Genomic DNA, 14257 nt, shown 5'->3' with positions numbered 1-14257 from the left:
TTTATCACAAACTCATGTAACAAAATCTGTGTATGGGAAACAGAATTACAACAACTGTACAAGTTATATTTTATAAGCCTACATGAAATTTAAACTTCATTATTTTCAACTGGTCGGTTTTACCTCTCACTGTCTATACAGAATGGGTTCTGCCAAAGGCTGTTAGCTGCAGTGATAGCTGTCATAAGGAAGAAGCAGAAGTAGAATATTGTTGTCAGATAATTCACCCAAACTTTAACTATTCACAAGCACTTTTCTCCTTCAATCCAGATGAATGTGGGCCTTTTAAGATTTCTATGGGAAATATCCAACAGTTGCTCTAATAAATGCAGTTGTTTTGGGACAATGATCTGTTAAACAAAGAGACACAAAGGAAGAGGACCTCTTCTCCCTGCAGTTATATTGTCTGGATGTGCTGTAGTTCACATGCATTTTCCAGGGACAAACGCAACTATCTTTCTCCCCAGTACCTCTAGGTAGTCCTCTAGTGAGCTAGATTAAATGTCATTGTATAGGCAGTTACATCTCTTGCCCCTTTGCCCTGCTGCTGATACTGAGCAACTGTTAGAATTAAACAGAGATGCTAAAAAGCGGTAATGATTTACTGTTTTGCATCTTTTAGACTTTGATGTGAGAATAATAAGCTCATTATTGTAATTATCCTTGCACTGCTTCCTACAGTTTCTTGCCACTATGTACACTGTGTACTTAATTAGATACATATTCTAGTTCTGTGATGCAGAAAAGTGAGGAATTTTGTAATTTTTTTTTTCTCTCCAGCTCTCCTTAGCTCACATGCCTGATACTTGTGTTGTGTGTTCTCTCTACTCCCAAAGCCTTCTGTGGTTCACTTCAGCAAGTGCCAAAAACATCTTAGCTGTCCAAAATGCTAGCAGTAGCTGCCATTATTGAAAGATGTGACCTTCTACATTCTGACACTGCTGAGAGCTCTTGCACTGGTTTATCCAAAGCAATATGATACAAGGACAGTAGTTTCTTTCTGCTGTATTCAAGAATGGTCACCAACTGTAACAATTAATGCTGCACAAATACGTGGACTTGGCTTCGCAGGCACATTTCTGCTGCTTCACTTTTTTTTAAAAGAAGCAGGGCAAGGACCATACTGCAGCCCACACATGATGCTGTCACTAAAATGCCTATGAAATACTGAAAGCAGAAAATTAGTATTATGATTTTTGTTGTAAGTTTTTGGCTTGTATGTGTTGAAACAACTTGTCTGTGATCTAAGACTGATCTAGGAAACATTAACTAGCTGTTTCTTCATCTTTTTTTCTAAACCCTTATAGTAGTTCAGAGTCTGAGATGGAGGAGGAAGATGATGAGGAAGAAGATGAACTACTGCTGCCTCAGCAACCCCCTTCAGACTTGGGTGGTGTGCCATGGAAAGAGGCTGTGCGTATTCATGCCCTCCTGAAGGGAAAGAGTGAAGAAGAGATTGAGGCTGAGGAAAATCATGAGATTGAGGACAGAGAAGAGGAGGAGGAGGAGGATGAGGAAGAGGAAGAAGACGAAGAGGATGAAGACGAGGAGTCCAGTGAAGGTTAGATTCATTTGTCCTTCCTTTCTGCTAGACAGCAGGGAAAATTGAGTTGAATATTTGCCATGCAGAATGAGAAAGATTTGCCTTGGAAAACTTTCCTTCTTTTTTCACTTCTTTCTTGATTTGATTTTTGAGGGAGTTAACTGTCAAGGAAAACTTTAGATGGATCATTCTGGATACAGGAGATCTTTGCCTGCAGGGCAGTTACAACACTAGTTACCAACACAATATGCTTCCCATGCACCATGCCAACATGTGCAATTCACAGCTTTGTGACACTGTATTGTTTTATTGTTGTTTTTTATTATTACTGGGAATTGGATTTGAATGTGCCCTTTGTTCTTTGGCAGCAAGAACTGGAAGCATTGTGGAGGCAGTGTTTTCAGTTTTGCAAAGTGCCTCCTCACTCAGGGGTAGTGCCCTGTAACTATCATCAGGGCATCCCAGAAGAAGCTGCTTGTAGCTCTCTCTAGTTAAAAAACGGCTTTGAGAAATTGGAGAGTTCAGGTGGTTCCCATTTTAGCTCTGAGGGATTTCTGTGGAAAATCTTAGGGAAACATTCCTTCCCCTGTGTTTGTCTCAGTCATCAAAATGCAAAGTTTGTGCTAAGAATAGACATATTTCCACTGTTTCACCACCATGCTAGATTTCTTTCTGATCTTGTCTTTGTCTTTGTACTCACATTTCCTTTTTGTGAAGACTAGTAGACTCCAAAGAGCTTCTTCGTAAAGGCCTTTGGCTGCCTAGTGCAAGCAGAGGTCCAGTTTTTCGAGTCTTAGTGGCCGTTTTGTTGATGAGCTCAGCAGGCTGCTTGGCTACCTTTTCAGCGTAGGAGCTGTATCTCCATAACTGAAGTCTGTGGAAGTCAAGACTGCTTTTTAAGTATGGTAACATGCATGTTGTGTGTTCAGTTTGCTCAATCATAGTGTTCTTGGGTGGACGTTATTTCATTTCAGAAGTTTTCCTGTCAGATGCTTTGAATACAGTGGGAGTATGGGGAGTCGCTGGATTTCCAGACAGTCTCTCTTTCTGATTCTGTCCTTTCTCTTTCTCTCTTTCTCTCTCTCTCCATCGCTTGTGTGTGTACACGCGTGTCTGGTGTTATATGTGGATGTGTGGTTCCCTCTGCTGTAGAGGGAGAGTATTGCCCTTGGGAGAGAGAGCTGCAGCAAGGCCTCTGGCTTCAACGTCTCTCAAATGAAGAGGACACGGGTACATTTAAAGGTACCCATATACCATCTCCACTTCCATTTCCCCGAAAGAGGGGGAATGTTTTAAAGAGCAGGTCCCACATGAGAAGTTTGTGTTTTATTTAATTGCTTTATGAGCTCCCTAAAAACTGATTCAGTAGCTGTTGTTATCTTCATCTCCTAGTCCAAGTGCCATATATTGGGTTTGGCGTTGCCACTGGCTTTAGGCAAAAGATAAAGCTGCCAAGTACCTCGGGATATCTAGAAGGCCTGGATAGTTTGCTACTGTAATGTGTATGAACAGTGGCCCCTGCGTATTTAGGAGTTTCAGATTTGTTCCATACACACAGACTAATTGCACCTGTGTAATACGTCAGACACATGGGACACATCAGAAGTACTGCCTTCAGATTGCCTGTGTCAGCAAACTTGCATTTTTTTGTTGTTGAACTTTGTCAGTTTGTGTCTGTGGGGAAATTAATCAGGCTGCGGTGATCCCTCAAGATTTTTCACAGTCATATAATGGGCATAAAATTAATCTGACATTCCAATCTAACTGGTTGTGTTATCTTCCATAATGCATTCTCTTGCAGTTTATTTCTGATGGTTGGTTGTTTTTTTTTTTGGAAGCACTTTGTCCTAATAGCTTGTTAATCTCTTATTCCCTCAATGTGGTTCATTAGAGCCAGAACACATAAGAAGAAAATGCAAGTGCCTTCCTGCAGGTAAGAGGAGATACACAGTTGTCAAACTGCATATTTTGCAGCTTATGGTTAAAACAACTGTAGCTTAGCTTCTGACTTTTTTTTTTTTTTAAAAAAAAAAAAAAGGAAGAGGAGTTATAGTTTTTTCCAATTTAACTTTTCTGATAGTAAGAATGAGAAGTGTTAGTAAGATGGGAGAAGAGCATAACTGAAGAAGTGCTCCCTGTTGCAGTTGCTAGTGTGCTTTAGACCTGGCTCCTGATTCCTGATGGCTTCTCATTCCATTAAAGTTAAACACTGAGACTGCCTGCTGCTTATAATGTGCTGGTAGGTGCTACGGTGGAACTGGAGGGGAAAGCTACCTTTCCAAATGTAAGTGCAATTAATGTCCAGCTTCCTGCAAAGCTTAGCAGGCAGTCTTGAGGGAAGGGTATGCCAGGTGTCATTTGAAATTCTCAAATGAATCCTCAAGGAAACTTCAGGTTAACCTGTTAGCCAAGCAGCAGTCCTTCGTGGCTGGCTGTGCTGCTATTTATTTACTGGAAAATGCAAGAAGGACCCATGTCCTAATCAGGACAGGCTCAAGCTTCTGTCTAGAGACTTGTGGAATAACTGAAGATGTGTACATTACACTGGTCTAAATCCCAGAGAAATCCATTTTAAAACATGCAGATCACGTGGGACCTGCTCTTTGCGAGCCTTGCTGAGTGACTATATACTTCTCAGCCATTGCTGGCAAACATAAACCTTTTAACACAAAATTTTGTGTGGCGATGCAAATGCTAACTCTACTCATCTTGGGGCCTGCATGCGAGTGCTTTCGTATGGAGTGAGAAAAACCCAGGTTCCTGTCCCTGCAGGATGTCCAGTAGCTCTCGTAGACCATGCAGTTGTGCTAATTGATACAAAAACTCTCTGATGAGGTGACAGAGACATAAAACTGCTAAATGCCTGGCTAAATTGTGAATCCACTCTGCATTTGAGTTTGTGCGACTGAACCCTTTTCCCCTTTAATAACCAGCTGGTGATTCTATCCTTCCTGCAGTTCCTTCTGCCTGTTTCTTCTGCAGTTTTAATGCCAAATGTCACACACAGCCATTCCTAAAATGGAAGTCCCAAACACTTTGTCACGTCTGGGGAAAACATGGCCGGGAGAGAGGAACTTTGTTAAAACGAGACAGCAGGAAATAATGAGTGCAACCTCTAAATGTTGCTAATGTTTCTTGTTTCCTTCAAACACTAGTGCACCATATGAAAATCTAACTCCTTTTGAGGTTCTAAACTGCTGAAACAGTGTTTTGCCCTACTCAGTGGTAATCCATCTGTTGTGAAAACTGACTTCCTACTTCATAAAGTAAGTGGGCATTTTACTTTTCAGGATGAGTCGTTTGCTTTTGAAGACCACTCCTGCAGATGCTGAACACCTGTCCCCCATAGAATGAATTATTTTATTATGGGTAAATAAAACCTGAGCTATAGTCCCATAGCAGATAGCAATAGAGACAGGGTCTATGAATATAATACTCACCTCAGGGTAGACGCTCCCAAAGTGGAGTTAAACAAGTTGCTTATCAGTTGTTTTAGGTGCCCATTGTTCTCTTTGACACTCAATAACCAGCTGAGCTTTGTTTAGGCAGGTAATTGAGGAGTAATGCAATTTCTTTTTAAAAAATTCATTTGTGCGACAGAAAATCCCTTCTGGGGAGATGGGGGCACTGTTAAGTCGTAATGAAAATGCTGTTATTGTTCAGGAAAAAAAACATCTACTATTTGAATAAGTCAGTACAAAAGAGCAGGAGCAGACAAAGTAGTGTTTTAAGTCTAAAGTAAGTGTGCGCCCATGTGTGCATAGGCACGTATACACACACACATGAAATTCTGAGATCCATCATGTAATTTAATTCCCAAAGAAGTACATACCCAGCATAGAAAGGAGTGCTTAACCCAATAGTGGGGAATGAAAGAGCTTTTGTTGTGGTGCATCAAACTACAATGCAGATTGTCCCTTGCCTTTAACAGCAACATGTCTTTGGCAATAATCATAACGAATAGGCTGAAGGAGCTGGAAATTTCTGCTAAATTAGTATTTACATACCACATACTGTTGGACACCCAGAAAATTTATTTCATTTCAGCGAAGCTCATTGCAATAGAGATAATCTACAGTGAAGTTTCTAATAGTATCTCTGTCTTTGGAATGGTGTTACTCAGCTTTGATGGGAAGTACGAGGAGCGCTGTATTGGTGTACGCGTGCACACACAATGCTGAGCTTTTCCTGTCTGTCTTGCAAACTGATCATAGCCAGTAATATTTTCTTTTCTTCTTTTCTTCTTTCCTTTCCTATGATGTGCTACCTTTCCTTTCCACTGTTTCCCATCTTTTCCTTCCTGTCCTTCGTACCACCCTGCCTACAACCTGGTATGCCATGCCCTCCTCCTGCTAGCTGGAAACCTTAGACTGCAACAGATTGTAAATCCGGTTGATCCTCTGGAGATCCTGGCAGATGTACACTGGACACACATCCGTGAAAAAGAGGAGGAGGAAAAAATGGTCCCAACCTCAAAGTCCTCCACCTCCAGAGGTAATCTCCCCCAAGCCCCGCACAGTCAATTTCTGGATCACAGTTGCAGCTGTTTAACTCTGTTGCTTCTGCGCCCTTCAAGAGCAGTGTACTTCAGCAAGGGCAGCAGTGATTCAAAGGAACTACTTTCAGATTACACTGAAATTACACCTGGTTAAACATTTTGCTTTTCAGGTCAGTGTCTACTTAAAATGACTGCTTTCTCAGCTCCGTGGTGGTGTGACTTCTTCTGACCCGTTTGTCTGCCTGCTTTGACTCCGTAGCGTTTTTCCTCACTACATATGTGATTTGGTAGTGCTGGCAATCAGCCCTCAGTAACTGCCTTCCAGGACAGTAATAGAAGCTGTCGTGTGCTTTTTGTGGCAGCGAGGATTCTATGCCTCTTTAGTGAAAGCTGAAGGGCTACGTTGTGTAGCTACTACAGCAAAGATTGAACAGGGTCGGCTTCTGTATTGAGCATATTTCTCTGCCTCTGTTTCTCAAAGTGTGTCTGGTTTTAGTAGAGAATGATGAGGTTCAAAGGGCTTGCAAATCTGATCAGTTCTGGTTTTGACTCCCTGTGTTTAAGATTTGCAGTATATCTGTTTTTTTTCGAATGAGGTGTGATCTTTGTGAGTTGCCAGTTACTTAAAGGAAAAACTTGGAGGGGAAAAATGCCAATAATCTAGCTCTCTTGGAAGCACCTTCCAGTAGGCCCTGCTGACCTTATTCTAGACTATAGTACAGCATGTCTTAAGGTAAGTATGTCATAGGTGGCTTACCTGTGCAGAAGACTAGGCTTAATAAAAGTTAACCGTGCAGTTGATGAGTAGTGGACTTCTCTCAGAGTCTGTAACCATTGTGCCAGAATTTTAGAGGGAGTAAGTATACTGTGGGAAGGGGTATCTTCTACAGCAAATATGAATTTAAGTTAATGACCAATCTCTGTTAAAAAAGCCTAGGGCTTTAGCTCATGTTGCCTGATCATGTTCCATTCCAGATAATGATCTCTTCCTCGTAGTTCTAGATTTTTGGGTTTTGTTTTTTTTTAATCCTCGTCCAACTTGATATACAGTTCCAGATTGGTTTGGCTACGCTTATAATTGCATTTTATAGAATGCACTAGGATTTTCTGGTGTGAAATCTGCTCCCTATGAATAAGAGATGGGTATTTCTTTCCCACTGGAAACACAGAAGTAGGCTGTGTTCAACTGTCTGTAACATTTGGTATTGCTAGAGTAGCTGCTTAACATATAAAAATGCTAAGTAAGAAATGTTAACACAGTTGCTTAAGCTTACTACAATTAAAGTTATTTTAGCTTCTTCCTGAGGATCTGTATCACTATAATTTCCAAATTTTTATTTTAATTTGAATTTTATAATTCATACTTTTACATAGTGCATTGGTACAAAGCAAAAGATGATCCTTCCAAAATTTATTTTATCATCTTCCCAGCTTCATTTGGGAAGGAAGGCAGTATTTCCTTTCCTTCTCCTGAAACTGGGGCAAGCTAAGACAATCTTGATCAATAGATTAGCTGCTTCAATTACTTTGCCATACAGTCCAGGTGTGAGCAGGCATATCAGCAGTTTGTTTTTTTTTTTAAAGGGCTGTTGCCAATAACTACTCGTGGATGCGCTGTAAGTTTTCAACCTGAGTTCAGTAAACAAATTGTTCCTGGCTGAGCTGTGTTCTCTGATCAGCCCATCAGTAGCAGTGGAGATAGGGTTTGATGTGAAAGCCTGGGATAGTGTAATGATACACAGAAGCCCCTCTCGTTCTGCTTTGGGTGCTCTTCTTCATCTACTGGCATTCACACCCAGGCAGCACAGGTTCTGGGATGCCTGTTAGCACTACCCCATCTCATTGCTCAGCTCTTTCATCTCTTAGTTTCCCTTCTCTGCAGAGTTTTAAGTGGAGCAGAGCAGCAGCAACCTGCTGGTCAGATGCAGTGTGTTTCTCACTGTGCCATCCATATTTCCCTCTAACATTACAGATCCTAAAGGAAGATTAGGCCCCTGACATTTGTGTGTTATCTTGATTTAAATCCCAAGCCTGGAATCAGTTGTTTAACATCTCATAGGTTTTATTCTTGTATTTGCTACTGAAAATTTTCCCTTTGTCACTCCTGTCTTAGAAGCTTACCAATGGTCTAATCTTGATTTCTTACAATTTATTGTCTTTTAAATTTAGCATCCGACCTTCCCTCCGTACGCCATGAGGCGGTACAGGCGTGGCTGGAGACGGTCCCTGGAGGTAGTTTGGTGATGTTCTATGTATTCCAATGCACAATAACCCTGCCCGTTTCTTCTCCATGCCTTCAGCAGCTGAGCTGGTACTTTAACCCTGGATCTTACGGCCCTGTCGCTACTGCATGACTGGACGTGGAGGGAGGGAGGAAGGGGGAGTGTGCATGCACGCCTTGCTCAGACAGTCCATTCTTGCATGAATTCGACATTTGTTGTAACCCTTCTGAGGGCAGGCCAAACAGAGAGGTCATCTTGGGTGTAATAAAGTAGAAGGAGAGGAATCTAGTTGAGTATTTTGATTTGCTTTGTAAATAGAAGACTGAACCAGTTATTCTTCCCCTGGCTCCTTGACTAAAAGAACACGGGGCTTTCTTGCAGTCGAAACATTAAGTGACAGAGTGCGTAAAGCAATTGCAGTTCTCTGTAGCAACTGCCAACTCTAGTTATCTGGTGAGGAAAACAAGAAGAAGAAGGTTGAAGCTGGCATCTTCAGGAATAGTGATTACTGTGTGTATCCTTTGACTTGGGGTTCACGTTATTTAGGAAGGCCTCGAGAAAGTTGAAGGAGGGTAGAGCTCAGCTGCTTTATTTTATGTGGTCCTCTAAGCTGTATTACAAAACTGAAGAGCATGAAGATTCTGGGATTAGAGTAAGAGAGTTAATTTGTGTAAAGTGGTGAAGGTATCTAAATCAGTGGAACAGCAGTAGTTTGTGGCTAGATAGTTGATCTACAGCTAAGTTGCTTTGGCACTTCAGAATAGCTAGCTTGCCTATAAATCTTTGCTTCTGCTGCTGCTTTGGCAAGGCAGCAGTATTTACAAGATTTCTGCACATGATGCAGTCTGCTCACGGCTGCTAGCTGGTATGAACCAAGTGCTGATCTTAGTTTCTGGCTGCCATAGTGTGTAGCTTCTGAGTTATTGTGTGACAGCTTTTGGCCTCTTGCTCCTTATCCTAACTGCATATACGTATATGCACAGTATATGTATAATATAACCAGCCACCTGCAAGCTCGCCATGTCCCTCGAAACGGAATCCACCCTTGCACCAAGTTGTTACTTATCTATGCATCTGTAATCTTCTGTTGAGTTTTGTGTACCAACCTATTTAAAAATTTATTTTATCCCCTCTCTCCAACATTCCCTGTGTGTCCCTGTCAGTTCATGGTTTCTGGATCTGAAGACACGCATATGCGTAGTGGTATCAGATATTCCTACCATCAGAGTTACGTTTTTGCGAGTTTTGATTAAGATTAATCATATTCGCTCCTACCATAAAACCATCCCATGACATTATTATTTCCAAAGTAACATAAGCTACCGCGTACCTAAGCAACAATCAGATTGGGACACAGTTTGGTTTTGTTCAGTAGATTTGTACATGCCCCTGTGGGCAGTCCAGCCTTTGCCATATGATCCAGTCTCCTACACTCAACATCTGTAAGATTCTGGATTTTATAAGCCTCTGACATAAGGGAATAGGCCAGTGCTTTATCACACCTTAGTGTTACTGCCTTTTCACAGTAGCTGACTAATAAACTAGCCCGTGTGTTTGTCTGTCTTGATGCTGCAGAGGGTAAAAGCGTGGAAAAAGATAAAATCTCAGTTTGAAAGAAGAAGACAAACCACCCGCTGAAGGCTGTGTTTTGAAATAAGCAAAAACCTGTATTAGAGAAAGAGGAGAGGCTGCAAGTCCTCAGTTTTAGGGAGGATTGGTTTGTTTTCAAGATTGTCTTAATTAGCAATGCTAGCATATAAATGGTTCCGAAAGCCACATCGTCAGTTGTAAGCAAAAAGGATCAGGGCCTACTCCCTGACTCAGGAGGAAGCTGGCACAGTGTGATTTGCTCCCATATTGCTAAACTTTTTTTGCCATCCAGAATCAAGGGGCTGTGTCCAAACTGCCTACTGGGAATGGCCTCAAGCCTTGCCATGGGAACTGACTGTTGAGAGTCATGCCAGGAGCTCTCCTAAAGAGGATGGGGTGACACTGTATGCATTCAGGTCCAGAGGCTTGCACCACTTAGTTTACTGCTATAGGTGCAGCTAAGAAGGTTATAAATATATCTGTTATCATCGTTACAGGACCATGTCCTATGTGTATAATTAGCAAACTTTGTGCCTAATAATACATGCTGACTCTGTACGCATTTGCAATAGGATAATACAACAGAGTTAAACGTCTGCATGTTGTTGAATGTGAATTGATGGTAACTCGCTGCACAAATCTAAAAATGTAGTTGACTGACTCTACTGTGGAAAAAAACCTCAAGCGCTTGCTTATTTTTTTATATTAAAATTATTTTTTATGAAAGTGCTTACAAAAAAGAAATAATTAAGCAAATCATCTGTAGCACTTGAGATGGGACAAGGTGTCATAAGGTTTAGGTCTTTTTAAAAAAGTTTCATTTAATAATGAAATTTAGACCCCACAGTTTGGTCTTGTCTCTCCTCCTGTAATTAAATCCTGTCACAAGTAGTGACGTTTAATGCCTTTTTCAGAGCTATAAATTCACGAATCTTTATTTTGACCTAGCAAATCAATTATGATCTGTAACAGAAAAGAATGTTTTGAATATATCTTTTTATTTACTTAAGAATATCTCAGTTAATTTGTGTCCTAGTTACTTGTACAGCATAACAAGTCTCTTAGACCCTTTTACCAAAGACTGCTGTAGCTGCACAGAGTTAAACAGTTTCCAAATGTAATAATGATCAATCTCAGAGCTAGACTCTGTCTCTGACTTACACCCTCAAAAGCCTGTTTCAATTTCAGGATGCACAGTTGTGGTACATTGTGAGATTTCAGTTTTCACCTAATACACATATGCTATAAAGTGGTGGTAACTGTTTTGGTGTAGTAAAGAAAAAAATAATCTTCCTGAAAGAACAGTAAAGTTTATTCTGGTTTGATATCCTCCCAAGTCCCCTTCTTGTTTAATTTTTCACAAGATCTTTTGCTCAGAAAAGCCCTGGCTGCTTTCACTGCAAATGCCTTGGAGACTCCTCAGCAGCAAGTGTTCCTTGATTCGTTGGAGTCTGGAAGTGTAATTTCACCATAGATACCTTTCTGAGTGACACATTTCAGAATTTCTTGTTTTGGTAGTAATTAATAAATATCTCCACTGTAAATTGTTGGTACAGTTCAATGTAGAACCTTTTCACTGTATAGTTGTTTTTTCTTTTTTTTTTTTTGTCAATATTTGAATATATTCTAGCTCCATGTGAGGATAACGATGTGGAAGATGAGCTGGGCACAGAGCCTGCAGACACAGAAGGGCAGGCAGGTGAAGAGGGAGACACAGGTGCAGAGCTGGATGACGGTAGGGTACCACTGTGCATCATTTAAACCTGTTAGGTTAACAGAATTGTATTGGCAGAAAATACATTGTATGAAACCTGATCGTATTTTTAGTGGTGTAGGAGTTGTTTCAAATAGTCAAGAGAGAGCCAGAAGTGAAGGATGAAAAGAAACAGAACCTCCTCAATGCCATGGGTTGTAGAATAAATTTCTCATGTCCTCTCATTAGCTGCTAACTAGAGGGCTTGGTCTTTTGTCCATATTCAGTACTAATTCTGATGAATAAGAGAAATAGAAGTAAATTTGTGAAAAGTCAACAATATTATGCCAAAAATCTTCCATTGCTAGTGTAAATTGAACTGCATATGCCAGAAAACATTGAAAAATTTGAAGAAAACTGGTAAGGTGTGACTTCAATTACTAATTTAATTATTCATACTAATAGTCTATCATTTGCTGCTTAAATGACTCTAATTAGCACATACAAAAAAAAGGAGTGAAACATGTAGATGTTCAGGTTATGAAAATGATTAGCACCCTGTGAATAGAAAGAAACTAGTATGAAATATTTTAAAATAATAAACAGATGTCCTGATGGACTTGTATCCAAGATCTCTTGCTTTTTTTCCCCTGCCCCATCCATGATCAGATGACATCCCGTCTGATGCAGAAGCAGAGTTTCGCTTACATCAAGGTGGTGCAGAAGAGCCAGAACTAAAAGTCTCTGAAGATGAAGAAGATGAAGAAAGAGCAGAAAGTGCTTCTTGTAGTGTGACAGAAGGTAATAGCTTTCCCATCAGTGTCTGAATGATTGTCATTGTGTTTGAGATAGTCTACACATTTATTGGTTTTAAGAAAAGACAGTCTCTTGGATTTGAACCATCTCACTGCTTTCAATGGTGAGGTATGTGCTTGCATTAACATTTTGAGAAGAATGTTCTGAATCCATTAATTACAACTTCCTAAATCATGAGAATCCATCTAACTGCTTTTTCTTGTAGAAGCTTTTACGTTAAAAAGTTATACTATTTTGGACATTTAAAAATGTTTGTCTATGTTCCAGAGGTCCAATCAAGAATTTGTAAAAAGCTGAGAAATTTGTCACTACTTGCTGTGTGTAACATAAAAAAAAAAAAAATCAGAATATTATTGCTCTTACGTGTTTCTGGAAACATTTTTGCCTTCCCTAGATCCATGCAAGCCTTCCATCCCTATCCAGTCATCTAGTGACAGTGTTCTTCCTCTGTCTCCAGCTGATAGTCCCAAAGCAAAACAAGCAGAGGTAAGGGAATCTTTTAACTTTTGTACTTGCTACTCGTAGTTTGATAGAACAGCTTGTTGGATAAACCAATGAGGACTGACAGCAGTGGACTTTCTTCCTTTCCTGTCTCTGAAATTTATGTTGATCTTCTTGAAAACTGACTTCATTTATACTTTAGAAATAATACACTGTCATTCTTTCCTATTCTCAGTCTAGTGACTCTGTCACAGTCACAGTTTTCTATACCAAAAGCGGACTCTGTACAGTTGCAATTCAAAATTATATTTGTATTTTTTAGTAGTAACCAAAGCAGTGCTATTTTATTCCAGAGTAACAACATAGTTCAGCTTAAGGAAGTGACATGTCAATGATGTACTGTCATGTTGTCAGCCCTGCAGTCAGCGTGCAAGCGTACTGTGGTGTTTCCAGTTACTGGTGTGTAGGAGCAGAAAGTACATGACTCTTAAAATGTTCGGTTCCATTTTTTCCCTCCCAAGTGTTTGTTTTTAAGGAATTACTAGAAGATTAGCATTTATCCCAGAGAGTTTTGTCATAAACCAGTTTACTTTTACAATGGACACATTATGGGATAATGCTGGCTTGCCAACAGCAATTGCTGACAACATTCACTTTCTATTAAAATTAAGGGGGAGTTTTTTCAGAACCATCTAATGATTCTGTTAGATATGGTTATTGTTTATACCAGGACAGTGCCTAAATGCAGTACTCAAGACCTGAGTGTTGAAAATGTGTCATACAAGCCCAGGAGATAGAGAGGTTCATGCTGTAATGGTCATGTGTCAGTTAAACCAAACTGCATTCAGAAGAAAGCTGGTGCAAAAGATGTCATTGGAAAGAATAATACCAGAACTCAGAGTCCTCTGACAAAGTGTTAAATTGTAAAGCAACAAATTGTGCTAGTGAGTAACATGGCAGTCTGGATGTAGGAAATGAAAACCAAGACTTCTCAGACCATTAAGGGTCAACATAATTGCAACCTAATTTACTCCTAAGAGAGAAAGCACCCCTTGCTTGAAGAAGACATTACAGCAGATGCTAGCCAGCAGAAAGTGCTGTATTGATGAGAGCTGCAGAGACTTGCATCAAATCTGTCTGAGATAAGGGTCCACCACAATACAGAGTTTGAGATTTGAAGGGAGAGCAGGAAAAGATAGAAACAGATTTCTGGAATTTAGTTTAGTGTTTTTTCTTCCAAAAATTAAATTTGCCTTGTCATCTGCAAAGGACAGTTTGTACCATGGGGCAGAAAAATGAAGCACACCTAATGAGAAATCCTAAGAGATGTTCCAGGCCTGCAAATGGGATGCCACATGTGGATTTTTTCATATTTTGATGGTTTCCTTCTTGATAACTTTGTTAAAAGAAAAAAAAAATGGAACAGTATTCTAGTGTGTCCAATGACTATTAAT

General features: G+C 40.1%; 1 protein-coding gene across 1 annotated transcript in view; it reads left to right on the top strand.

Annotated features, from left to right (window-relative positions):
• Positions 1-14257, top strand: part of MICAL3 (microtubule associated monooxygenase, calponin and LIM domain containing 3) — a 162921-nt gene that overhangs the window by 119654 nt on the left and 29010 nt on the right. Inside the window, exons 27-33 of the mRNA XM_086755798.1 lie at positions 1308-1561; positions 2696-2785; positions 5900-6037; positions 8211-8273; positions 11484-11588; positions 12216-12347; positions 12757-12848. Coding sequence (XP_086611924.1) covers positions 1308-1561; positions 2696-2785; positions 5900-6037; positions 8211-8273; positions 11484-11588; positions 12216-12347; positions 12757-12848 — 874 coding nt within the window. The remainder of the gene's footprint in view (positions 1-1307; positions 1562-2695; positions 2786-5899; positions 6038-8210; positions 8274-11483; positions 11589-12215; positions 12348-12756; positions 12849-14257) is intronic.

This window comes from Chlamydotis macqueenii, chromosome 1, assembly GCF_036417535.1.
Source record: "Chlamydotis macqueenii isolate bChlMac1 chromosome 1, bChlMac1.mat, whole genome shotgun sequence".
NCBI classification, from domain to species: domain Eukaryota; kingdom Metazoa; phylum Chordata; class Aves; order Otidiformes; family Otididae; genus Chlamydotis; species Chlamydotis macqueenii.
This window is presented reverse-complemented; position numbering and strand designations above follow the sequence as displayed.